This window comes from Mastigoproctus giganteus, chromosome 5, assembly GCF_048544385.1.
Source record: "Mastigoproctus giganteus isolate SK-2022 chromosome 5, ASM4854438v1, whole genome shotgun sequence".
Taxonomy (NCBI): domain Eukaryota; kingdom Metazoa; phylum Arthropoda; class Arachnida; order Uropygi; family Thelyphonidae; genus Mastigoproctus; species Mastigoproctus giganteus.
The window spans coordinates 68,896,226-68,922,838 of record NC_143579.1 but is presented as its reverse complement, the minus strand read 5'-3'; the positions used below and the strand labels follow the sequence as shown (position 1 = coordinate 68,922,838).

The 26,613-nt window shown below is 37.6% G+C and overlaps 1 protein-coding gene across 1 annotated transcript in view; it reads left to right on the top strand.

Moving 5' to 3' along the window:
• Nucleotides 1–26,613, top strand: part of LOC150085469 (YTH domain-containing family protein 1-like) — a 206,400-nt gene that overhangs the window by 110,530 nt on the left and 69,257 nt on the right. Inside the window, exon 3 of the mRNA XM_090374051.1 lies at nt 5,046–5,113. Within this exon, the coding sequence (XP_090230177.1) occupies nt 5,046–5,113 (68 nt within the window). The remainder of the gene's footprint in view (nt 1–5,045; nt 5,114–26,613) is intronic.

Below are 26,613 nucleotides of genomic sequence, written 5' to 3'. Positions count from 1 at the left end.
CAGTTGAACCATCAATATCCAGTGGACCAATCTAATTCATCCCCTTCCTTCTAGAGTTTACATAAGTAAAGAACTCTTTGCTGTTTTTCTTTGCATTCTTTGCCAAAGATTTCTCGTAATCTGCCTTTGCCTGCCTAACCTTCTTTGTGATTTGGTTACAGACCAGCTTATATCTATCATAGGCTTTCGTGTTATCCATTAATTCATATTTATCCCAAGTATTTTTCTTCTCTGCCACATGTCTCATTAGTTCATCTGACATCTGTTTATGCCTAAACTTGGAACAGTATTTCTTAGTTGGTATGAAAAGTCTAGTAGCTTCCAAAATTATTTCTTTGAATTCCTACCATTTTGAATTTGCTTTTGGTAACATCATCAGTTGGTCCCATTATATAGAATTTATATACTCTCTCAGAATCTGCAGATAAAGAATCAAGAATCTGCAGATAAAGGGACCACACTGTGATCACTGCCACCTAGTGGTTCCTTTATCTGCAGATTCTTGATGCATGAAGAATCACTACTGGTAATCAGATCAAGAATATTACTCCCTCTAGTTGCCTCCCAAACATACTGCTGTGGAAAACAATCATCCAATAAATCGACAAAACCTTGCTAGTGTGTGAGTGACCAGCCCAGAAATTCCAGTCAGTATCTGGGAAATTAAAATCCCCCATTATAAGACTCTAATTTTTGCAAATCACAGCATCTTGAAACTAGGCACCTGTGAAGAGATCCATTTAAAGTGTTTGATACTTTGAATGGATTGAATAAGCTAAATGTTGGTGGCATCGTTATTACTCTTACTCAGACAATGCCCATAGGGGGGGGGGTATAAATTAAATTGAGGTAAGATGTTGCATGATAGATATGCAGAAATTTGCTTTCAGCCACAGGGTAGTTGATTTTTTTAACCATATGGGGTTGTGGAAGTTTTAATTCTTTATAAGTTTGTTACCTTGTATCATCTTGCATTCCACTTCTAATAAATATATGCATGGCTTTGGGAACTAATTAAGTTATCAACAAATGTAACGTAATGTAGTTTGCTCTTTGTAACTCATTACTTCTCGTGTTTGATTATTTATGGATATGAAAATTTTCTTATTTGTTGTCTTGAGTTTTATGAGACCAAGGGCTTGAGCACTTGGTCTCATGAAAGTTCACATCGGTGGTGATGCTGTTCTAGATTACAGAAAGTTAGAGTAGGTTCATTAATTTTTCAAAATAAAATTGTACTGTTTACATTTGTGTACCATACAGGTTAAATACATAAATGTTGATGTAATTCATTTTCCTTTGGTTTGTTAATTTCAAAGTATAACATGCTATCAAATAATAGCTACCTTTCAAAGTATAACATGCTATCAAATAATAGCTACCTTTCAAAGTGTAACATACTGTAAAATAATAACCACCAGAAAAAAAGGTTGGGGAACAAATTTTTAAAAATTCTCAATTAGCAAATTTGAAAATGATGTTGCTTCCCCATTACATGTAAAGGTGATGTTAAAAAAGAATTTTTGAAGGCAGGTAACAAGAATGTGGGTATAAAGTCCTCTAGCCACCAAATAAAGGAGGAGGTGGATGTTTCATTTATGATAAATTTTTCCAAATTTGTGTAATTGACAATTTAATGAGAGTTAACATCACTATATTTCTTGACTAGAATTAGGAAACAATTCCTCTCTTACCAGAAACTAAACATTACTAAATTAGCTACATTTAAATCCTTTAATAATGTTGTCAAAAGATGTTTAGGAAACAGCAGAATGGGAACCATTGTTTTATGGTTCTTCACATTTATTATAGTAAATTTTTATATAGTAAATTCTAGTGGTATTCAAGTAAGTTATTAAATTTACTCTAATACTATAATAACTTTGATCTTCTTTAGCAGTATAGTAAATTTGGAATTTTTTATTCATTTTGAGGAAGCTGAAGGAATTCATAGAAACCACTTCATGTTTGACTGTAGTTATTGTAAGACAGAGGGAGTAGAGTTAATCAAAGTTTTTCAGCCCATATAACATGTGAATTGTTTTATGAACCTATTCTGAAACAGACATAATGCACATGATAAAAATTACATGTAAAACCATATAAATATGGTGCACCCAAGTAATTGATACACTATGGTATCCCCAAAACAAACCAACCAACAAAAGCATTGTCTGTTAGATATCTTTGAAAATTCCTTTTTTTTTTTTTTTTTTTTTGCATGAATATAATATTCACCGTTAAATTTTCTGGAATTATTGTCTGAAAAGGTGGTGTTAGTGACAAACAGAACAAAAGTTTCACTAAAACATTTTAAGAAAATTGAACAGTGGTATTGGTGGGAGTGGGAAGGGACTTGACTTTGATAGCTCATTACTGCAGAGGAAATTAGCATTAGTTGAGACATATGATGCAAGAAAGCAAGTTTATACAGCATCAGCCAAAAAAAAAAAAAAAAATTGGGCACATACATATCACTCACTCTCATCTACTCAGAAGTGAGGATCCTCCTCAGTGCCAAAACTGTCAAGTTCCACCTACTGTACATCACTGCATGGTAAACTGTCCAAAATTTAATAGAGAACACTTAAGAGCATTTCAAACAATCATGAAAGTGCAAAACAGCTTCTACTTAAAACAATTTTAGATGACTGGCCAAATATTAACAATGTTTTCTTTTCCTTAAGCTAATTGGATACTTTCAAAACATATAAAATTAATGGTATAGCATTTAAGGAGAAGCTACATGATTATAAAGCAGAATCTTGATTTTCTTCTAAACTACACCAAGCAAAGTGAAAAATGTTCAAATATGAAACTCTCCTAAGCTAGGCACATTATAGCCTAAGCTGCTCTTGCACCAATAGCTCTCAAACAACAACAATCCCACTCAACCATCCATAGCAGCAATTTGCTCTTAATGCCATACTGCTCTAATTTGTACAGTAGTCTTCCATGTGCAGTATCAAAAGCTTCCCTAAAATCCAAGTATACGATATCAAAATTATTTTTTGCATCCAATTCCTTTGTGATTGCATCATAGTATCCAATCAAATTGGTCAGACAAGACTTTCCCTTGACAAATGCATACTGGGTCTGAACTATAACTGCAGTCTTGTCTACATGGTCCTGCATTACTTCTTTAACCAGAGACTCCATTAATTTCCTTAACAGGTCTGTAATTGCTTGTCACCCTTTGATCCCCCTTTGTTAATTGGGGACACATTTTCACATCTCCAGTCCATGGGGACCTCTCCTGAGTCTAAAGAAGCTCTCATAATTATGGCTAAGGGTTTGCTTATTTCTTTTGCCACCTCCTTTAATATAACTGGATAGATCTCATCCCATCCACACCAGGTGCTTTTCTTATGTTTAACTTCAACAATTTCTCCTCCACTTTGCAATTATTATAAAATCATTTAGCACCCTGCCAAGGTTTGATAAACTTCTGGCATTCCCCTCCCTGAATATCTCCTCATGTATGAATGTAGATCCGAAATACTCATCCAGTTTGTCAGCTACCTGAGCAGAATCATCAACAGTCGAACCATCAATATCAAGTGGACCAATCTGATTCATACCCTTCTAGAGTTTACATAAGTAAAGATTTATGACAATGAACCTAAATATTAGGTTCATTGTCATAAGTTCACATTTCAGTGCATCTTTTGCTTTTGGTGTTATTATTTCTAATGATATACCAAAATCCACTTCATCTTCTCCCTATTTTATCCTATATTTCCTTTATATAATGCCCTGCTTGGAAACCATTTGAAAACAATGGTTTTCAAATTTTAATACTAATTGGTATTAAATTGGAATGTCTCAGGACATGGTGATTGCTGGCTTTTGTACAGTAAATGTAAACTAGCGAGAATTGCCAAATCAGAATACATATAGGTAAACAGTAAGTGCATTATACTTGCTTAGTGGGTTGCGTGACTGCATTATTAGTAAAAATATGGGAACAAGATGGGGGGGAAAATCAAGTGCCATTGATTAAAATTTTTCCTATGCCAACTATGTTCTAACCATGTTTCTAAATTGCAGTCTTCTTGTTTCTGTATTTTTACTGATAACATATCCTGCATATAGAAATAAAAGTTAGTCAAAAAGAAACGTAAAAAGTAGGCAGTTGATATTTTGTTAACTTCTGCTTGAATCTCTCTGGTGAAGTCAATATAGCTTAGTATGCAAACATAGAATAATGAAATTTTATTTATTCACAAAAATACATTTATAAAAAGTGTTTTTAATTTTTTCTTTAAGCACCAATACAAATATTTGATGTAAGTTTGTTAATTCCTATGCCACAATTCAATACGAGTTGAAGAGCTGCTTGGCATTCGGCTGCCTTAGAGAACAGCATATATTTATTTAGTTATAAAAACTGTCCTATCCCCATGTGATATTGTACTGGCTTTAAAAATGAATTTGGTAATTGTGGCTTTCTTCTTTGCAATGTGCTTGGTGTGATTTGTAATCTTTGATAATTAGCAGACTTTCTGTTGTGAGTTTGTAATATTCATTTACCTGTGGCAGTCGAAAGTTCCCTAGCCACCAAACAGAATATATTGATTCATAAGTTGAATGTTTAGTGGAGGTGCAAGGTGCCAAATTTTTGGAAGGTTTAAATTAAATATTATTTAACTTTAGTTATAATCATATTTGGAGAACTAGTTTGCAATCCAGCAGAGCTACTTGGAGGATAAAAAAAATATATATATTAAAAATGCCAAGTTTTCCTGCAACATTTTGCCATATTTTTAACCCTAACACTTGTAGACTTGTTAGGGTTAAAACTTTTCCACTCATGTAAGTGTATGGTATTTTTACTATTTAAAATGATATTAAAAATATACTATTTTATTGTAGTTGTTTTCTTAGCTGATAAAAAAAACATTATACCAATTACGTTTTTTATCAGCTAAGAAAACAACAAACAAAAATAAAAATTTTTATTTAAAATATGTAGGTCTGTAAGTTTCTCTCTTTATTGTTTTTATGAAGTTCCTGTAATATATTTAATTATTTTCTTTTAATAGTATCCAATGGCCCAAAGGATATAGGAAAGGATGAAGAGTTTGATTCTTGGCGAAATCAACCTCATCAGGTAAATATTTCACTCTAGTAAATGTAAAATTCACTGGTATTTATAGAATTCATAAATAATTTTTTTTAAAATAAATTGAGGCCTAACCTGTAGGTTTTTTGACTGCTGCAAACAGTAATATAGTAGTTTTTACTGTTTACAGTAGTTATGTTATTTAAATATTAGATATGTATCTGTATATAAGCTTTACTCACCTGTGCTGAAAAGCAGTAGCAGCAACAAAATTAATGTAACACATAAAATTAAATGATAAACTTTTTTTTTTTAATAGCTTTAGCATTAGTAGAGACATATCATGCAAGAAAGCAAGCTTATGCAGCATCAGCCAAAAAAAAAAAAAAAAAAAAAAAACTTCCACCTCACCCCTCCATTCGTTCGAAATACCTGTCCAGCTGAGCTTTAAATTTATTTAGGCTATCAACTTCCACAACAAGGGATGGAAGTCTGTTCCACCAACCAACTACCGCTGGCTAAAGGCAAATTTCCGCACATCTATCCTGCATCTGCTTTCCTCAGTTTGAATTTATGCCCTCTCAGGTGATTATTCTGAGCAAGAGGAAGAATCCCATCGGCATTGAGCATGCTCAAACCATTCAAGGCTTTATACACCTCTATCAGATCACCTCGCCGGTGCCTAGTCTCCAGACACTGTAATTTGCAAAATTTAAGCCTTTCTTCGTAAGAGCAACCCTTTGTTCCATTCACTAATCTTGTTGCCCTTCTCTGTACTCGTTCCAGCAGCTCTACATCCTTCTTGAAATGAGGCCTCTAGACCTGTATACAGTTATGAAATGAGACTAAGACTCTTAGTTGAATAAAACATAATTGATAACAGAACACAAAATTATATTGCTTTACATTTCAGATGTATAAAGCATCTGATATAAAGGGATTTATAATTTATTTAGACTAAAAGCTTGCTGGTCTGTGGTTTACCTCTTTTACCAAATTGAAGATTGTACCGTTTCTGAGCTTATTAGAACTGGGTGGCCATCATTCTCCAATTAATGAAATAAATCCATTTCACAGAAACAATATTCACAAGCATTCCTTTGTTAGTTTGTCAAGCATTAGTATCTTCCTTATCAAATCAAATTGTGACACTTCCTTTATCGGATATGTCTTGTGTTACTTGCATTTTCTAATGTAATTCCGTTTTAAAATAACTGGAACACACTGGTAATTTATGTAATCTATTAAAACTTTTCCTACTGAACAAAATAATGTTCTATCCCTTTTAACTTAAAGTAACTTAAGAAAAGGGATTTATAATTTATTTAGACTAAAAGCTTGCTGGTCTGTGGTTTACCTCTTTTACCAAATTAAGTCTGCAACATATGAACATGCACTGTGTATGAACTGTTGATACAAGTGTATCAACATACACTGGTAATATATGCAATCTAAAACTTTTCCTACTGAACAAAATACTGTTGTATCCCTTTTAACTTAAAGCAACTTAAGAAAAGGTATTTATAATTATTTAGACCAAAAACTTGGCTGTCTGTGGTTTATCTCTTTTACCAACATAAGTCTTTTTACCTAAATACATTCATACTAGTTTCCTTTTCTTTTAGAAAAGGAAAGTAGGATGAATGTATTTTCAACAAAGAGAATTTTTACATATTTACACAAGTAACATTTACAAAGGCAGTTGGTATCTAAAATTTTTAGAAACATTATACAGTCTACCCCTGCTTTATGAAATTTATCCGTTCCAGAGACATCATCGTATCGCAAAAATATGATAATGTGAACCTATTAATACATTGTTTTTTTTGGTAATTCGTTTGAAGACCTCGAAAGTTGAAATTTTTGCTTTATAACCAAGCTATTTATTTCTCCAAAAGGTGGTTTTTATAATGGAAATTGTGCATATTGATTAAAAAAATTGATTAAAACTAATATTGATTAAACACAACAAAAAAATCACTTTAGCTAAAGGATGCAAAAACAAAACATATAGTTGACACTTTTACAAATGTTGTTATTGGCTGAGAGGAAGGACCACGTGGTCTGGTCGGGGAGAATTGTAATGAAATAATTAAGTGTGGTTAACATGATTAGTAGAATCAGCAATTTTATAGAAACAAATTTCGAAAAACCAATTGAAATCATTAAAATGCACTACACTTTCATCGTTATCATATATTTGGTTATAAGAATCAATTTTTGAATGCCTTTGTGATATTTTTCTAAAGCACATTTCTCTCATAACCATAAAATAATAAAAATAATTTGCAGTTTCTGGTTTATTGGGCTTTTCTGTTAGAGTGCAACCTATTATAACCTGGTAGTAAACCCAGTCTTATTGCATTTGTGATAACACTGATAGCTGGAATTCTCTGGGTTTTTACGTTATTATAGTGAACTGTGTTTCCCCTTCCATGAAATCTTCAGACAAATTTTCAGAATCTTCTCTTTATTCCTATTTTTTAATTTTCGTATCTACACTCTCTCGTTTGCACGTATTGTGTTAGTTGCAATTTGTATTTGCCGTGTCCTTCGTTATTGATTGCTTATATTTTTTACTGTTTAATTTTACAACTAAAAAAAAAAAAGTCAGTGAACACATCTATCAGTTAGTTAGCATGTACATATTACAGTGTTAATTAAGCTGTGTATATAAGCTTAAATTTATTTTTATTTTGCTTTTTATTTTTATTTTGATATTCTTCCGATTTTCACGTATCATTTAATTATGTTAATTGGTAAGGTAATAATGAAGTGTAAATTCCTGCTTTATGTCTTTACTTTTATAGCCTGTGGATAATATTCCTCCTATTTTCGTTTATTAGAATTTGCCATTTGATAGAATTAAAATTTAGTTTGCAAATGTGATCACAATGACCGGCTCTTACCACGTATCATATAGTGAAAGGTATTTTATTAAGGAGAGTCTATCGTAAAGTGATTTGATCGTACAGTGAACCAGTCGTAAAGTGGGGGTCCACTGTATTTGTTCAGGCATATTCTCAAAATTTTAAATAAAATATTTGGTGGCCACCTGTTTAATGCCAAAATTAAACAGTGATTTAAAGCTGTTAGTATTGAGACATCAGTAACATTTGATAACATTTAAAATCCTTTTTATGGATGAAGTAGACATTTTTCCTAAAATAGCAGTGTCCTGAACATTAAATGACATATTTAATTGATTTGTTTGTATGTTTCTTTTAGATGCCAGAGTCTTTGGATAATGCTGACAGAATTATATAAACATTTATCCTACCTTGTCCTCTTATTAATTTGCAAACCTCTTATAGAGGCCCAGAGGAAATTGATCTTTATTGAACAGCTGGGAAAAAAATTCAGAATCAAAATGTTATTCATTTCTTTCAAAGCATATAAACATTTAAACATGCTGACTTTTTTTAATATACTGATATATTGGTTTTCACACAAAACATTTGTTCCTGTGAGAATGATCCTTCGCTAATTCATTTATCACAATGAACTTCGGGTTAGAAATTCTTTTTGAATTCCCATATGTCACACATATAATTAAAATTCCAGACTTTGTTGCTTAAATGATCTACCTGTTTTCTCTAGCTAAACATATCTCCTACTCTTTTTCTTTTCTTTTATTGCTCCTTCAGTTACTTGTAACATGAACAGCATAATTTCAAGTTACGTGCAGTGTATACACGACCAGGTTGAAGTGTTGTTACTTAAAGTAGAAAAATATAATTGTTGAACTTGAAACAGTTTGCCAGTTATATGAGTGAATAATGCATTATAGGCAAGTAGATTATTTTATCTCTGTTTCTTAATGATTAAATATTATATATATAAACTGTTTATATAATGGTTTCAGATTTTTTTCATTTTGTATTTTTTGAATGAGTTAAATATAATAACCAAGTTCATTAGGGAAAATTAAATGTCTCTGTAAAAATATAAACTTGAATAAAGCTTTATGATGGGTTATTTTTGAAAGTTTACACCTTAACATTAGTTACAATGTTAGCATTCAGATCATTTCTACACGATGAAGAATAACAAAGCATATAGCTTCTTTTGTTCCCACAAATACTGAGTTAAGAAAGTTTTGCCTTACCTTTTGTCTGGTATTCAGCAAGAAAACAGTGTAGTGAAACACTTTATTAGGCATGATTGCACTCTTTCACTACCCGATGACTCTATTGTTAACAGCAGTCTTTTATTTAATTTCCCCTTAGTATCTGATAGGTATGGACAAAACATATGTGTAGGGTGATTCATGATGATATGGCATAATTTCAGAAGCTGATTTCTGAGGCAAATTTGAGTTAAAAAGTGCATATAAACATGGATCTGATTCTGAATGTTACAGAGCTGTAGTTGTTTTATCTTAGATTAAAATAAAGCAATTATTTTATGATAAAAAAATAACAATAGACACATAACTAACTGTGATTTATTTATTTTTATTTAGGAAAGTTACATTCTAGGTTTACAGATAGCACATGCACTTAGGGTAGATTCTCAAAGACTCCACCTTCAACTTCAGTGCATTTCACTGCTTGTGTGTGTGTGATTGCCTAAGCTCATCATGGCCATTTTTTATGCAGGCTTCAGCAATCAGTATGTGATCAAGTAATGTATCTCATGTTTGCACTTTTGTGTGGTATACGATATCTTTCATCTCAACCCCAACAAGTAAAAATCTAAAGGGTTTAGTTCCAGTGATGTGGGTGCCAATTTTATAGACCACTGCAACTAATTCACTGCTCAAGGAACCAGTTATTAAGGTGACTAACCACTGCATAGGAAGAATGAGTAGGAACTCCCTGTTGGAAGTAAAAAGATTTATCTGGTGACCTATATTGCCAGTTTTGTAGGCCACTGCAATCAATCCATTGCTCAGGAAACTAGTCATTGAGGTAACTAACTCCTGCATAGAAAGAATGCAGAGAAGCTTTGTCATGTTGGAAGTACATTTTGCATCATATAGCCAAAGGTACATCTTCTAATAGTTGTGGCAGTTTGTTTTGGAAATTGTAGAAAGACTTGTCCAGTAAGATGACCCTCAAAAATAAGCAGTCCAGCTGATCATAGAGGATTTCATACCGCACATTAACTCTGAATTAGTGTTGACGATTACTCTCCACAGTGGCATGAGGGATTAATTTCTGACCTCAACAATTCTCATGTTTGTTTTGGTCAGAAATTAATCCCTCATGCCACTGTGGAGAGTAATCGTCAACACTAATTCAGAGTTAATGTGCGGTATGGAATCCTCTATGATCAGCTGGACTGCTTATTTTTGAGGGTCATCTTACTGGACAAGTCTTTCTACAATTTCCAAAACAAACTGCCACAACTATTAGAAGATGTACCTTTGGCTATATGATGCAAAATGTACTTCCAACATGACAAAGCTTCTCTGCATTCTTTTACAGTTCTTGTTTATACGCCGGCACGACCACAAGGTCAGTGGAGTTTACAATAATCAATCAATACAAATGTTAATTGTATTTAGTAGTCACAGGTTTGAATCCTGGTCTACTCAAAGAGCATGTGCTACTGCACTTGCGCTCCTGACCACTCGGCTACATTTTTAGGTGCATTGGGCCATTCATTACTGAATAGGATGTTATGATGCAAATGGTGATTGTCATTCATCCATTTACAAAATTGCAGCTGTTGAACAGAATCCCCTTATTCAGAACTTTGAATATGCTGCACATAGTATGGTATGTGCCATGTTTATGCAATGTTTTTCATACTCTTGATTGGGAAACACCATGATGTGTGGATATCCTTTACATACTAGCATGAGGACTATGCTGTACCAACTCAGTGATATTCTCTTGCTCAGCCACATCTTGTAGAACTGCACACATGTGAGATGTGAATGCCGGGAAGTGAGCCGGTATCTCACATTATTTAGCAAACTTGGCTAATAACTTGTCACTTTGGAACTCATTGATTTGAAAAATAGCACTGGTATTTTCTATTTCTATTTAACTATTTTGGCAATGATTTATGAGTATGATATACAGTGGTGCATTGCTGTATAAATGTATAAACACTGCACAACTCCTTAATTATAAAGAATCAGACCCATGTTCATACTTTTTTACTTAGAAATCAACTTTGAAGTTATGCCATGTCTTTGTGAATCACCCTGTATATATATTTTTTTGTGCACAGTAATTATTTTTCACCTTCAGAGTTATTATAATTTTATCTCATTCACAGAGACTCCCAAAAATTGTTACTCCCTTTTTCAAAAGTGTTAAAACAAAACACCTGCTTATGCTTATTGCTCTATTTATGAAATATAGGAGAATTCTGTAACTTTTGTTCGGTAGCTCAAATTTAACTTCTTTAGTGATTTAATTTTTGTCAACAGTTTTAAGTTCTGCAATATATCGTAAATTTTAATTTCAGAATCGTTATAAAGTTCAAATTTTACTTTTTATGGTTGCTACAAGATCCACTTAAAATATAAAGTCCTGGAACCTTGGAACTGACGGAATTGCCTGCAGGCATTTCCGGTGTGAGTTGCAACTTCATCCTTTGTACAGCCTGTGGCATCTATTCAAAGGCTAGTCTAGTAAACAGACCTAGCTCATCTGGCAATTCTTTTCTTTGCACCAGATGTAAGGAGTATGCCAATCTTAATTTAAAACATTTTTTGCTATTAGAAGAATTTAAGTCACTAAAAAAACGAGCACTTTCCCTAGAAACAAATGTAACTGGGAGCTTGTCAGGGACTAAAGTATCTCCTGACCTGCGAAGTGATGGACCCTCGATTTCAGATTCAGAAAAGAATAGTCAAGCGCAGACTGCTCTGGTTGAAGATGATCTAGTCAAAACTGACAATAGAGTTTTGAGTGACTCTATTGTCAGGGAAGTGGGTAACATTTTTTGTAATAAAGATAGATGGTCCATAACCGGAGTGTTTGCCAGGAGCTACAATTGATGATGTTACCAACAGATAGTCAGATTTTAAGAGATGTAAAGAGAGAATTATTATTCATATGGGGACTAACTGTATTAAGCATATACCACCTGACTATCTGTTGGAGAAATATGGGACAATGCAGAGAAAATGCTGCCAGGAGGGACTAGATGCTGAAAACCTTGTGGATTAACTCAAGACTTGAGGAAATCTGCTAGGCTCTTGGGGAGAGGATTTTTTTTTAGCATGGCCCACATTTGTAGGTAGTAGAAATGTATTTTGTAATCATTTGAACAAAGGTGGTGCAAGGATTTTTGCCAATATCAATAAGGATACCATAAGGGTTCGGGGAAATTGCTAGTTAAGGGGAAGAAGGGTAATTTAGATCTGTGTTTATTTGATGATATGGGTCAAAGTAATGCTTACACTCACCTCATAATCCACCTTTGGGAATTGTGATCACATTTGCACATCTCTAGTCCATGGACTCAGCTGAGTCCAAGGAAGCTCTCATAATTATTGCTAAGGGTTTGTTTACTTCCTTTGCTGCCTCCTTTAATATAACTGGATAGATCCCATGCACCCCAGGTGCTTTTCTTATGTTTATTTTCAATAATTTCTACTCCACTTTGCTCTGAGTTATTACAAAATCATTTAGCTCACTGCTAGAGTTTAATACACCTGTGGCATTCCCCTTCCCGAATAACTCCTCGTGTAAATGTTGATGCAAAATACTCATTCAGTTTATTAGTTACCTGCGCAGGATCATCAACAGAGTAGCTTCCATGATTAATTCTGTGAATGCTTCCCATTTAGAATTTGCTGTTAGTAACATCGTCAGTTGGTCCCACTGTATAGTATTTAAAAACTGTCTCAGACCACTGTAGTCATCTTTATGAAGGCAGAAACGCTTCCTTTTATCCCTGATGGTAGTTAACTCTGAGTAAATCCCACATCAGCACACTGTGATCACTGCCATCTAGTGGTTCCTTTATCTGCAGATTCTTAATGCATGCAGAATTACTACTGATAATTGGGTCAAGAGCATTATTCCCTCTGGTTGCCTCCGGAATATGCTGCTGTAGAAAACAGTCATCCAATAAATCCACAAAAGCCTTGCTAGTGTGTGAGCGACCAGCCCACAAGTTCCTGTGATTATCTAAGAAATTAAAATCCCCCATTTTAAGACAGTCTGATTTACTGGCCCACTTTATTTTTCTGTACAGTTGTTCATTAGAATCATTAGGCCTATAACACACTCCTCTCAATTTTGTATTCAACAGTAAGAAAAAATTTTGCTTTCCTAGTACTTATGCCACCAAACTGAGCACTGCACTGTCCACCCATATCAACTGACTGCTCTTCCTTAGATTTTGTGTTTCTTAACAAATAGCATAACCGCTCCTCCCTTCCTATCCTGTGTATCCTTTCTGTACACATCCCCAAATTCCAATTCTGCATTCTTTATACCTGTGTGAATCCATGTCTCTGATATCCCAAAATATCTGCCTTTTGATGTTTTGACCAACACCTCAAATTCATCAAATTTATTTACTAAACTCCTAGCATTGGTGTTTGCACAAGTATACATGCACCTGTTCTTATTCTTAGCTACCTTAACACACCCCATGTTCCGCAACGACACCCAGCAGTCTCTGAAATCCCTTGCACCTTATTTTCCAGGCTGCTGCTCATTCCAATACAAGCAGTGCAAGAATCACTTTCACCCCGGCCAGCGGCTACTGTTAATCTATTAGTCATTGTATTCCCCCAAGCTAACAGTTTTCCAACCCACCTAACACAGCATCAGCAAATATTCATGCACCCTTTATTATTTAAGTGTATCCCATTCCTGTAGGAGCAGTCTCTCCTGTTAACAAGCACAGACTAGGCTGAGAAAAATTCTATCCCGTGAGCCTTGCAGTCTCTCCAGGACCAAATTGATTGACAAGGCTCTCATCATATACTCCCTCCTATTGTGTCTGGGCAGAATTGTAGACACTTTTAAATTCAACTCTAACTTGCGGTTTTTTTGAACATTAACCTGTACTTGTTAAGTAATTCTGCCATTCTCCTACTCTTTATATCATTGGTGCCTACATGTACAACAATATCACATTTTGTGCACTTAAAAGATTTCTGCTTTACAACATGATCAACTTTTGTCCCAAGCAGACACCCTAGTTCTGTTCCACCTATCCATTTTAGAGTCACCAAAAACAACTAGTTCCTGTGGGTCCAGTGCATTCTGCCTTTAGGATTGCCACTGTGTTGCCTCATGTTGATGTTCAAGTGCAAGCTCTGGTGTTGATGTGTGCAGCTGAGACGCTTGCTGGACCACTCAGTTTGAATCCTTCGAGGGCATCTACCCTGTTCTTCAAGCTCTCATAAAGGCCTATAACAATGCTGAGATGGCACCTAATTTCCTCATACTCCTTACATCGAGCACCCACAAAGACATTCCCGTTAGCAATATCATGTCCCATTCCTGATAGTTCCACAAACATCAGACAAGCAGTACATTTCAAAAGGCTGTGATTCAGAGGACAACCCCCCCCCCCTCAGTTCTCCCCTGAGCCACAGCATTCCCACTACCTTGAGCCTCTTACTTTGCTGTTCTGGTCTGAGGCATGATTACGATTCACTTTCAATACAATTAAAAATATAACACTAAACTTATATCCCAATGCAGTAATAACACTATATATATATATATAATGTTTTTAAGAGAAGGGGTAAAAAGTATGAAAGCTGTAAAAGAGTATGAAAAGTATAAGGGATTATAGTTCTAGATTACAATATTAATAGTAGAAGAAACTAGCAACTATAAGGAATATAAATAAAAACATATAGAGCCTATAGGAATAGGGTGCAGAATAGCCTAAATAACTAGCTGTTGAATACATAGTAAAATTACAAGAAAGTACATGTAAAAAACATGAAATTAGTAATGTAAAGTTACTTATTGTTGCAGTTACGATGATTTTGGCGTTTTCTTCAGGAGTCAGCCACCAAAACCAAGGGAAATGCAACTAATAAGCAAGGGCCTCTGTTTCGAACACAAGACATTGACAAATATCTTGTGTTTAACATTGACAAATGTAAAGTACTACATATGGGAAACAGCAACTCCAGAGCAACGTATCAACTCTGCGGTACTACACTGACAGTGGTAGAGAATGAAAGGGACCTGGGGGTGGTTGTGCAGGCAGATATGAAGTTTTCTGAGCAGTGCAGATGGGCTGCAAGAGTAGCTCATGGTGTATTGTCGATGATATATAGGAATTTTTCTAGCAGGGATAAGGAGGTGATTATTCCCTTGTATAAGACAATGGTCAGGCCACACCTAGAGTACTGTATACAGGTCTGGAGGCCTCATTTCAAGAAGGAAGTAGAGATGCTGGAACGAGTACAGAGAAGGGCAACAAGATTGGTGAATGGAACAAAGGGGTGCTCTTACGAAGAAAGGCTTAAGTTTTGCAAATTACAGTGTCTGGAGACTAGGCACCGGCGAGGTGATCTGATAGAGGTGTATAAAGCCTTGAATGGTTTGAGCATGCTCAATGCTGATGAGATTCTTCCTCTTGCTCAGAATAATCACCTGAGAGGGCATAAATTCAAATTGAGGAAAGACAGATGTAGGATAGACGTGAGGAAATTTGCCTTTAGCCAGCGAGTGGTTGGTTGGTGGAACAGACTTCCATCCCTTGTCGTGGAAGTTGATAGCCTAAATAAGTTTAAGGCTCAGCTGGACAGGTATTTCGAACGAACAGAGGGGTGAAGTGGAAGTGGTTATTTTTTATTTATTTATTTTATTTTTTTATTATTTTTTTTATTTTTTTGGCTGATGCTGCATAAGCTTGCTTTCTTGCATCAAATGCCTCTACTAATGCTAATGCTAATATACTCGGTGCAGCGTAGATTACTGTGGTAACAGAGAGAGAGAGAATAAAAGCGGGAAAAGAGTATGAGAGCTGATGTATATTTCACGGTTGACCCTACAGAGGTGGAAGAAATACTAATAATAATAACAACTGCCGTAAAAGTGAAAAAACTAAGAAAATAATATTCGAAGAAAGAAAAAAAAGCAATGAGAAAAAAGAATGAGATGGAATTTAAATAAATTAATGGGTCGAGGTGGTACTTACTAACGTGCCATGCTGAACTGGGGAGAGGGCCATGGAGTGAGTGCTCGCATGTAGCTTAGGAGATTCCAAATGAGAGAGATTCCTGCTAATTGTTCGCGTGTATATGTAGAGGTGAAGCGACTTCATGTGTAGGAAAGTGGAAGTAATGGAACCTAGAATTATGTTTGGGTGAGAATGGATTAAACGAATGTAGCATGCATCCCAGGAAAGCATTGAAAATTGAATGTAAAGTAGTGTGATATAGATGCTGAACTTATTGTAAGGCTGAAATAGAGAATATAGTAGAATTGTAGGCGTCTCCGTAGCCAGGTGGGAAGGAGCAGCAGTGTGTAGCACATGCTTCTTGATTAGACCGGGGTTCGAGCCTGTGACCACCAAATACGGAGGATGCGGAAAGGTCAGGGAATGACCACCGCATATCCCCGGAGCAATATGGCCTTAGTTGCTAACGCTCCAAATAACAAACAAACAACAAGTAGAATTGTAAAGTAGCGTGATATAGAACCTGAACTTATTGTAAGGCGAAAACAGAGAATATAGTAGAATGCTGTATTCTCTATTTTTGCCTTATAATAAGTTCAGCATCTATATCACGCTACTTTACAGGGTGCCTCCATAGCCAGGTGGGCAGGAGCAGCAATGCGTAGCACACGTTTCTTGATTAGACTGGGGTTTGAGCCTGTGACCACCAAATACGGAGGATGCGGAAAGGTCAGGGAATGATCACGCATATCCCTGGAGCAATATGGCCTAAGTTGTTAATGCTCCTAAAAACTAAATAACAACAACAACAGCTACTTTACAGTCAATTCTCTATGCTTTCCTGGGATGCATGCTACATGCATTTGATCCATTCTCACCTAATCATAATTCTACGTTCTATTACTTCCACTTTCCTACACATGAGGTCGCGTCACCTCCCCATATACACGCCAACATTTAGTGAGAATCTGTCTCATTTGGAATCAACTATGTTGTGTGCAGGCACGCACTCCATGGCCCTGAGATACACGCACTCCATGGCCCTGAGATACACGCACTCCATGGCCCCAGCTTCACCATGGCAGACCACCAAATACGGAGGATGCGGAAAGGTCACGGAATGACCACCGCATATCCCCGGAGCAATATGGCCTTAGTTGCTAATGCTCCTAAAAACCAAATAACAACAACAACAACATCACCATGGCACGTTAGTAAGTACCACCTCGACCCACCAATTTATTTGAATTCCATCTCATCTTTCTTCTTATTGCTTTTCTTTCTTTCTTCGAATATTATTTTCTTAGTTTTTTCACTTTCTATTTCTCCAGTTGTTATTATTATAGTTATTATTATTATATTTCTTCTGCCTCTGTAGGGTCAGCTCCCGTACTCTTTTCCTGCTTTTATTCTCTCCATTATCGTAGTAATCTACCCTGCAATGAGTATATCTTGTGTTCGAAACAGAGGTTTTTGGTTTTGGTGCCTGACTCCTTTGGTGATGAAGAAAATGCAAAAATCATCGTAATTGCAATAGTAAATAACTTCACATTACTAATTTCATGTTTTTTACAGGTACTTTCTTGTAATTTTACTATGGATTCAATAGATAGTTCTTTAGACTACTCTGCACTCTATATGTATAGGCTCTATATATTTTTATCTATATATATATATATATATACACACACACATACAGGCATACCATGCTTTAAGGTCCTTTGTTTTAGAGTGCTTCGCTAATACAGGGCTTTTCAATTATAGTCATGTTTATTATTTTTGGTGCTTGCCTTGCTCCTAAGGGGGTTTTAGTGGTGACGCACACATCAGCTGACATCAAGCGAGTCAACCGATGCCATTTCGATACCTGCGCTCAGTCTGTTTATGGCATTTGTGCACTTCGTGTCTGTGTCGTATTCTGGCAATTTTTCAAACTTTTTACTTGTGTTTTTGTTATTATTGTAATTATTAATTACAGTACAATGGCCCCTAAGTATAGTGCTAGTGAAAAGAAGAGTTACAAGCCTCTTACTTTAAATCAAAAGCTGGAAATGATTAAGCTTAGTAAGAAAGGCGTGTCAGACGCCGAGATAGGCCATAAGCCAGGTTTCATGCGCCAAACAGTTAGCACAGTAGTGAACTCAAAGCAGAAGTTCATGAAAGAAATTAAAAGTTCTACTACAGTGAACACGAAAGTGATGAGAAAGCAAGACAGCCTTGTTGCCGATACAGAGAAAGTTTTAGTGGTCTGGATAGATCAAATCAGCCACAATGTTCCTTTAAGCCAAGGCCTAATCCAGAGCAAGGCCCAACTCTCTTCAATTCTATGAAGGCTGAGAGGGATGAGGCAGCTCCAGAAGAGAGGTTTGAAGCTAGCAGAGGTTGGTTCATGAGGTTTAAGTAAAGAAGCCATCTCCACAACATAAAAGTGCAATGTGAAACAGGTAGTGCTGATGTAGAAGCATCAGAAAGCTCTCCAGATGGGCTAGCTAAGGAAATTGATGAAGGTGGCTTATCTAAGCAGCAGATTTTCAAAGTCAAACCCTATATGGAAAGAAGATGCCATCTAGGACTTTCATAGCTAGAGAGGAGAAATCAATGCCTGGCTTCAAAGCTGAAAAAGATAGGCTGACTTTCTTGTTAGGGGCTAATGCAGCTGGTGACCGCAAGTTAACGCTCATCTACCATTCTGAAAATCTTAGGACCCTCAATAATTATGCCAAAGCTAGCCTGCCTGTGTATTATAAATCAAATGACAAAGCTTGGATTACAGAAGAACTGTTTACTACGTGGTTTACTGAATATTTTAAGCCCACTGTTGAAGCCTACTGCTTAGTAAAAAAAATTCCTTTCATGATATTACTGTTTAGTCACAATGCACCTGGTCACCCAAGAGCTCTGATGGAGATGTACAAAGAGATTAATGTTGTTTTCCTGCCTGCTAACACATCTATTCTACAGCCCATGGATCAAGGAGTGGATCAAAGTGGTTTGCTCTGGGCTTTTCACATTATACTGACAGGTCACAGCTCCCTACAGGCAAAATTAACCTCCTTAGGGCTGAATGATGACCCAAACTGTACCTGTGGCAAGAGTGAAGAGTGGGCATATATTCTATACGAATGTATAATTTATAAGTTCCCAAACCCAATTAATTGCACAGATTTCCCCCCCCCCCTTCCCAGAGAAGAAGTACATATATTTAAAATTAAAGCATTCACAACCTTCATGCAGAAAGTTTTCGAAATGCTTAGATCAATTCCAGGGAAGGGCAGTTTAGCCCCCTAGTAGTTAAATAGTAATCAAAAGACCCCTGACTGATACCTGATTTTGATTAAAACCGGATTGACAAGGGTCCCCCCCCCACCACCACCAGTGTGGGGACCCGGGCTCCCCCACACCAAATAAGTAACAGTGTAGGGGATTGAGAAGAAAGGTTATGGCCACGTGCAGTTGCAGTGCAAGAATTTGCTCGTGTTTAGTCCTTCGGTTTTTATGTTTAAGTATGAGTAACCCAACAACACGTTATACTCTTGGATCACCAGAAGGGAAGGAAGCCCTTTCCAATGGTGATGTCCGTTTTCATTTTGCTCTTTCAGGTAAAGCACCTTTTTACATTTCTAGTATCACATATTGCTTGCCTTAGGCTCGTTGCATATAGCTCTTGAATCACCACTGTTAAGACCCACTGTTAAAATAATTCTCTTACAAGGCCAAGGATAGTCCGGGGCAACAGAAAGAGCTTCTGTAAATAACGCAATAATCGGTGTCTGTTGCTGTTTACAAACCACCTCCAACAGAGCTAACTAAGGGTGAGCATTGTGTTTCCTTATCCCTCATAGTGATAATGGCAGAAGCTAGCAGCATGCCCATTGAAAAAATACGTAGCATATGTCTAAAAGCTGAGATTCTTACAATTAAATGTATTATTTGTGACCAGTTTTTTGGAGGCTGCTGCACTTCCTTGAATATTAAAAAGCTTAGCAAAGCAAAGAAACAAAATTTTATTTGCCTTTCGTGTGCAAAACAACAAGACAGCTCGAAAGAATCAACTGTTCAGATAAACAGATAAACGCAGTTGAAAAGAGCAAATTTTGTCTGAAGTAACGGGAAACCCCTCTTTCTGCAAGGTTGTGGACCAAAACAACTTCTCCATACTCGTAGACTCAATTCAAGACATTCTTGGTTGTGATGCTTGCCCAGAAAATTGCGGGCATGGAATACTGACGTTTCCCACAAGGCAGCAAACTGAAAAATCACCTCTAGTTACAGTTGCTAAAAATAAGCTTACAAAGATGCTCACCGAGTCCATGGAACCTATCTTACAGCAGTTTAGTGCTGAGATCTCTGCAAACTTCTCTGACCAATTATTTCCCATCTATAAACACATACCCGCCCTGCAAGAAGAAAACAACCTGCTTAAAGAGCAAAATCTCAAAATCCTACGCAGTGTAAAGCATCTGGTGGAGAAGATGGATAGCCTGGAAAATCATACCTGCATGAAGAATAAGAGTACAGGCCCCCTTCTTCCCCTCAGTCATCCAATGATCAACCAGGTGTGAAGATTAGCAAAGCAGTCGATTGCGCTCTGCATCGGGAGGTCAACTACACTCCCACCACTCATAACAAAGCCAGTTGTCAGTCCAGCGGTTTGACAAGTGCAGGTGCCACTGAATATACAGGAAGATGGAGCGGACAACTGTCAGAGCTCTGCTGCCTCAGAGGCTCCATCCCTCTCATGTCCCATCATCATATCCTCCTCAACCTGCTTTCATTTCAATCACCGCTGAGCAAATCATCAGCGAAAACTTAAGAGAGAAAAACAGGATAGCAGAAGTATCCTACAGACTGCAGGACCCCAGTTCCAATAGTATTTCGCATTCGCCTTTGCCAAAACAAGTGGCAGCACCTCAAATGGGACCCACACTACTGTGAATGTCTGGCAGTGTACAGAACTTTGCTTTTCTAATCGCAAGGGTCGCGGTACCGACGTTCGTAACACATCCAACCGAGAATTGAATAGGCTGGCCAAATATAATATTAGTCATTCCTACACGAGAGATCTTTATCTCCATATTAGGTCCTGCAATGCAGCCCAGTAACATCAAAGACATGTGTAAAACTGAGTTTGGATTAACAGTAGAAGTTAAACGATTAAAAATGAGGCATCCTGCTTATGCCTGATTTGTTGACACGTGCTCAATGGGACGGTCCTCGTTACTACTGAATTTTCAGGACTGGCTGGCAGGGTCACTGGTCAAACCATACAGGGATAGATGGATGATAAAATCAAGATCAAATAGCCCTTCAGAAACGTCACAGTAGCAACCAAATCCTCTCCATTCTCTGAGACGTTGCCTGATGATGGCTGACTTTGACTACATTTGCCTTGTTGAAACGTGGTTACGCAATAACAGACAACTAAACATTCTCGCTAATCCTCTTGGATACACATGTGTTGGCACTGGAAGAACTGAAAAACTGGGTGGAGGAACCATGATCCTGTATAAAGATGACTATTAATCTACAAAGGAACACCTCTCCAAATCAGATAATTTTGAAGCCACCTGTGCTACCTTTTGCAATGGGAACATAAAATTACGGCGCCTCCGTAGCCAGGTGGGAGGGAGCAGCAATGCGTAGCACACGCTTCTTGATTAGACCGGGGTTCAAGCCCGTCACAACCAAATATGGAGGATGCGGAAAGGTTAAGGAATGACCACCGCATATCCTGGAGCAATATGGCCTTAGTTGCTAATGCTCCTAAAAACCAAACAACAACAACAACATAAAATTACAAATCTGTCTTATATACCTGCCTCCTGAGCACACCAGAGATTCAAGAAATGAACTCCTTGCATGGCTTACTGTTAACCTCAATCCAGCTGTAGATACGATCCTGTTAGGAGATGTTAACATCTCCTAACAGAATTAGGAAGAAATCTTGACTCTCATCATCAGCCATTTTCAATCCACTGCAGGATGAAGGCCTCTCCAGCAACTTTCCAGTTCCTTCTGTTTTGTGCAATGGCCACCCACAAACTCATGAATTTCATCTATCCATCTTCGCCATTGTCTTTCAGGTTTTCTGCTAGCTTCTCTTGGGTACCATTCTGTTATTTTCTTAGTCCATCTGTCATCATGTCTTCGAGCTATGTGTCCTGCCCAAGACCATTTTAGTTCTTTAGTTTTGATAAGAATGTCCTTTACTTGAGTTTGCTGCCTAATCCACGTGTTTCTCTTCTTATCTAACAGTCTGATTCCCGATATAATTTGTTCCATTCTTCGCTGTGTAGTTCTCAGCTTCTCTTCCATTCTTTTGGTGAGTACCCAAGTTTCACTTACATAAGTCATGGTGGGGCGTATACATTGGTTCATTATTTTACATTTCAGACAAACTGGGATATTGCTCTTCAGTATGTGACTATATTTCCTGAATGCTATCCATCCAAAATAAATTTTTTCTTTTGACTTCCAGCCATTTATCATTATTACAGCCAATAACTTGTTCCAGATAAGTATATGATTCCACCTTTTCAATTACTGCTCCTTCAATCATTATATCCCTTTCTGTGGCATACTTGTTCATCATTACTTTTGTTTTAGCCATATTCATCTTTAGTCCAAAATCCTTACTAACTGTGCATAACTGATTAAGATTTTCTTCTAATTCTTTGGGATTGTGGCTTATGACTACAATGTCATCTGCAAATCGTAAATGGTTAAGTACTCTCCATTCACATTGACTCCTTTCTGCGACCGGTCTAATCTTCTGAAAGCTTCCTCAAGGGCAGCAGTAAACAGCTTTGGAGATATTGTGTCTCCTTGTTGAACTCCTTTCTCGATTTTAAATTTGCTACTGTCTTTGTCTAGTCTAATAAAGGAGGTAGCGTTCTCATATATTTTCTTTAAAATCATAATATATGGGGTATCTATGCCTTGTCTTTCCAGTGCCAGGAATAATGGCATTATGCCTGGCACTGGCATTAATGCCAGGCTTAATGGTGTTTTATATTCATTTGCTTTCTCCATTAGCTGTGATATTACATGAAGGTGATCCATAGTTGAGAATCCTGTCCTAAAGCCAGCTTGCTCTTTCGGTTGATTCTCATCAAGTATTCTTTCTAATCTGTTAGTAATGACCTTTGTGAACTACTTGTAGATGTGGGATAACAAGCTTAATTGGTCTATAATTTCCAATTATTGATTTATCTCCTTTCTTATGCAGCAAAACTATGATTGCATTATTCCACTGCTTAGGCATCACACCTTTTCTAATGCATTTTTTGAAGAGCCTTGCCAGTTTTTGTGTTATGTCTCTTCCTCCCAATTTTATTAACTCTACAGTAACTTTATCTCCCCCCCCCCAGGCTTTCTGATTCTTCATTTTCTTCAATGCCTGTTCTACTACATCAGGAAGAATATCGGGTATGTTGTATGTGTTGCTCATTTGCGATCCATCTTCCCCACTACTGGCATCATACCCTCGCTCCTTATATAATTCTCCATAGTAGTCTCCTGCTATTTGAATTATGCCTTCTCTGCTATTTATAAGTGCATTGGTGTTTTTGGCTTTAACTGTGTTCCCTCCGTTCAATTTTGCTTTCAGCAGGCTTCTGAGTCTCTGATGATATTTTACTTGTGCTCTAACTGCTGAGCCTGCATCATGCCTAGGTATTAGTAGGTCTCTCCTTCTGTCACAGCTTCAATCTCTTTACCAGTCAGCAGCTGATAGTTTCGGCCAACTAATTTTCCCTGGTGCAGTGTGTGGGCCTTGCATTTGTCTAGACCAAATGCCATCTTGATGTCATTGCTGAATTCTTCGGTCATCAGGAGTAGTTGCTGGAGTTGCTTCTCGGTTGCCACATAGAGCTTGATGTCTTCCATATACATCAGGAGGGTGAGGGTGTACAGGTTCTTTCTTCCTTCTTTGAGGTTATATCCATACTAGCTGCTGTTAAGCATGGCGGATAGTAGGTTGAGTGCTAGACAGAACCACAGTGGACTCAGAGCATCACCCTGAAAGATTCCTTCTAATGGGGATTGGCCTGGTTGATGTTCTCGACCTTAATGGTGCTACTCCATTTCACCATTGTTGCTCCTAAGAAGTTTGTCACTATCGAATTGACCTTTGTAGATCTTCAGGGTCTTTATTAGTCAGCAATGAGGTACGGAGTCGAAGGCCTTGCGGTAATCGATATACCACAAGGTAATTGATGTAGATTGCGTTGCTTCTTGTGGCTTGCTCCCTAACTGCGGAATCTATGGTTAATTGCTCCTTGCATCCTTTGCTCCTCCGCTTGCATCCTTTCTGCTCTTTGGCCATTATGTTCTGATTCTCTAAGTGGTCTGATATCTTCTTGTACGTAATATTTCCTTATTATTATTGTTGTTGCTCTTATGTTATTTCTTCCTGATTGGGGGGCAGATTCCACTCAGTGACGGGTACTGCTGCCAAGTACACAGGGTGGTTATAATGTCTGGTGTTACTGTTGGTTGAGCAAATCTCTGACTATGCTATAGGTGTTCAGTATTGCGACTTTCCGGAGTTCCTTGTAGGTGTTCTCTGGGAGACCTATTGCTGCTAGGCTGCTATGTAGAGTCTTTGCCACCATACCGGTGGTTGACACAATGATCGGGATGGTCGATACTTCTTGCATATGCCACATCTCCTTGACTTCATGTCTCAGGTTCATGTACTTCCTAATTTTTTCCTCATGGGTTTTCTGGACATTTCTAGTGTTGGGTACCACTAGGTCAATCAGGTAGGCGAAAAGGCAAATATTACATATAATATTTGCCTTTTCCATCTTGTCCACAAGGGTTATGTCCGGTCTGTTGTGCGGGATGGTCTTATCCGTTATTATGGCACAGTCCCAGTACAGCTTGTGGGTTGGGGTCTCTAGTACTGCCTGGGGTTCGTATTTGTAGTATGGTACACTTTCTTTGGTCAACTGGTATTTCCTCACTAGCTTCAGATGTATTATCCTGGCTACCTGGTCGTGTCTATGAGTATACTCAGACTGGGTGATCACCTTGCAACCCGCAGTGATGTGTTGGATCATTTCTGAGGCCAAGTGGCATCGTTGACATGTGTCATCTGACATTCCGGGCTCCTTTGCGATGTATTTTCTATAGTTCCTTTACCTGGTCTTGGATGGCGAGCATGAATCCTTCAGTCTCGGGGAAGAGCATCCCGCTTGGGAGCCATGCATTGGAAGCAGTGTTATCGATATGATCTTGATGGAGGTCATTGTAGTGTCTGCCATGGAGTGTCTTCTTTGCCCATTTTTCTAACTTGGTTTTTGTGCCGTCTGGGTGGGTGGGTGGATGGGTGTTCCTCACTTAGGATGAGTGGGGTATACCACTTATCTGTCTTCCTTATGGCCAGGTGAGGTTGTGCTGTGTTGTTCTCGAAGTAATCCTTCAGATTAACTATCGCTGTTTTTTGTTGCTCTATCAAGCCCCTTCCTCCGTCTTTCCGAGCTATTGTTAGTCTCTCCACTGCTGACTTTGGGTGGTGTTGGTGGCTTTTGGTCATCATTGTCTTTCTCATGATATCTTCTAACTCGGTGTTAGTCCAATCTATAACCCCGAAGGTGTATGTTAGTACTGGAGCTGCATAAGTGTTTATGGCTTTAACTGTGTTCCCTCCGTTCAATTTTGCTTCAGCAGGCTTCTGAGTCTCTGATGATATTTTTTGATCCGTCACTTCTTGATTTCCTTGTGCTCTAACTGCTCAGCCTGCATCATCCCTAGGTATTTGTAGGTCTCTCCTTCTGTCATAGCTTCAATCTCTTTACCAGTCAGCAGCTGGTAGTTTCGACCAACTAATTTTCCCTGGTGCAGTGTGTGGGTCTTGCATTTGTCTAGACCAAATTCCATCCTGATGTCCTTGCTGAATTCTTTGGTGATCCGGAGTAGTTGCTGGAGTTGCTTCTCAGTTGCTGCATAGAACTTGATGTCATCCATGTACATCAGGTGGGTGAGGGTGTACAGGTTCTTCCTTCTTTCTTTGAGGTTATATCCATACTTGCTGCCGTTAAGCATGGTGGATAGCGGGTTGAGTGCTAGACAGAACCACAGTAGTCTCAGAGCATCTCCCTGAAAGATTCCTTTTCTAATGGGGATTGGTCTGATGTGATGTTCTCGACCTTAATGGTGGTACTCCATTTCGCCATTGTTGCTCCTAGGAAGTTTGTCACTATTGGATTGACCTTGTAGATCTTCGGGGTCTCTATTAGCCAGCTATGAGGTACGGAGTCGAAGGCCTTGCGGTAATCGATGTAGGCTGTGTATAGGTTGCCATGCTTCTTGTAGGCTTGCTCCATAACTGCAGCATCTATGGTTAATTGCTCCTTGCATCCTTTCTGCTCTTCAACCATTATGTTCTGACTCTCTAAGTGGTCTGATATCTTCTTGGTTATGCAGCTGGTCAGGATCTTGTGTAGATCATTGGGAGGCAGGTGATTGGCCTG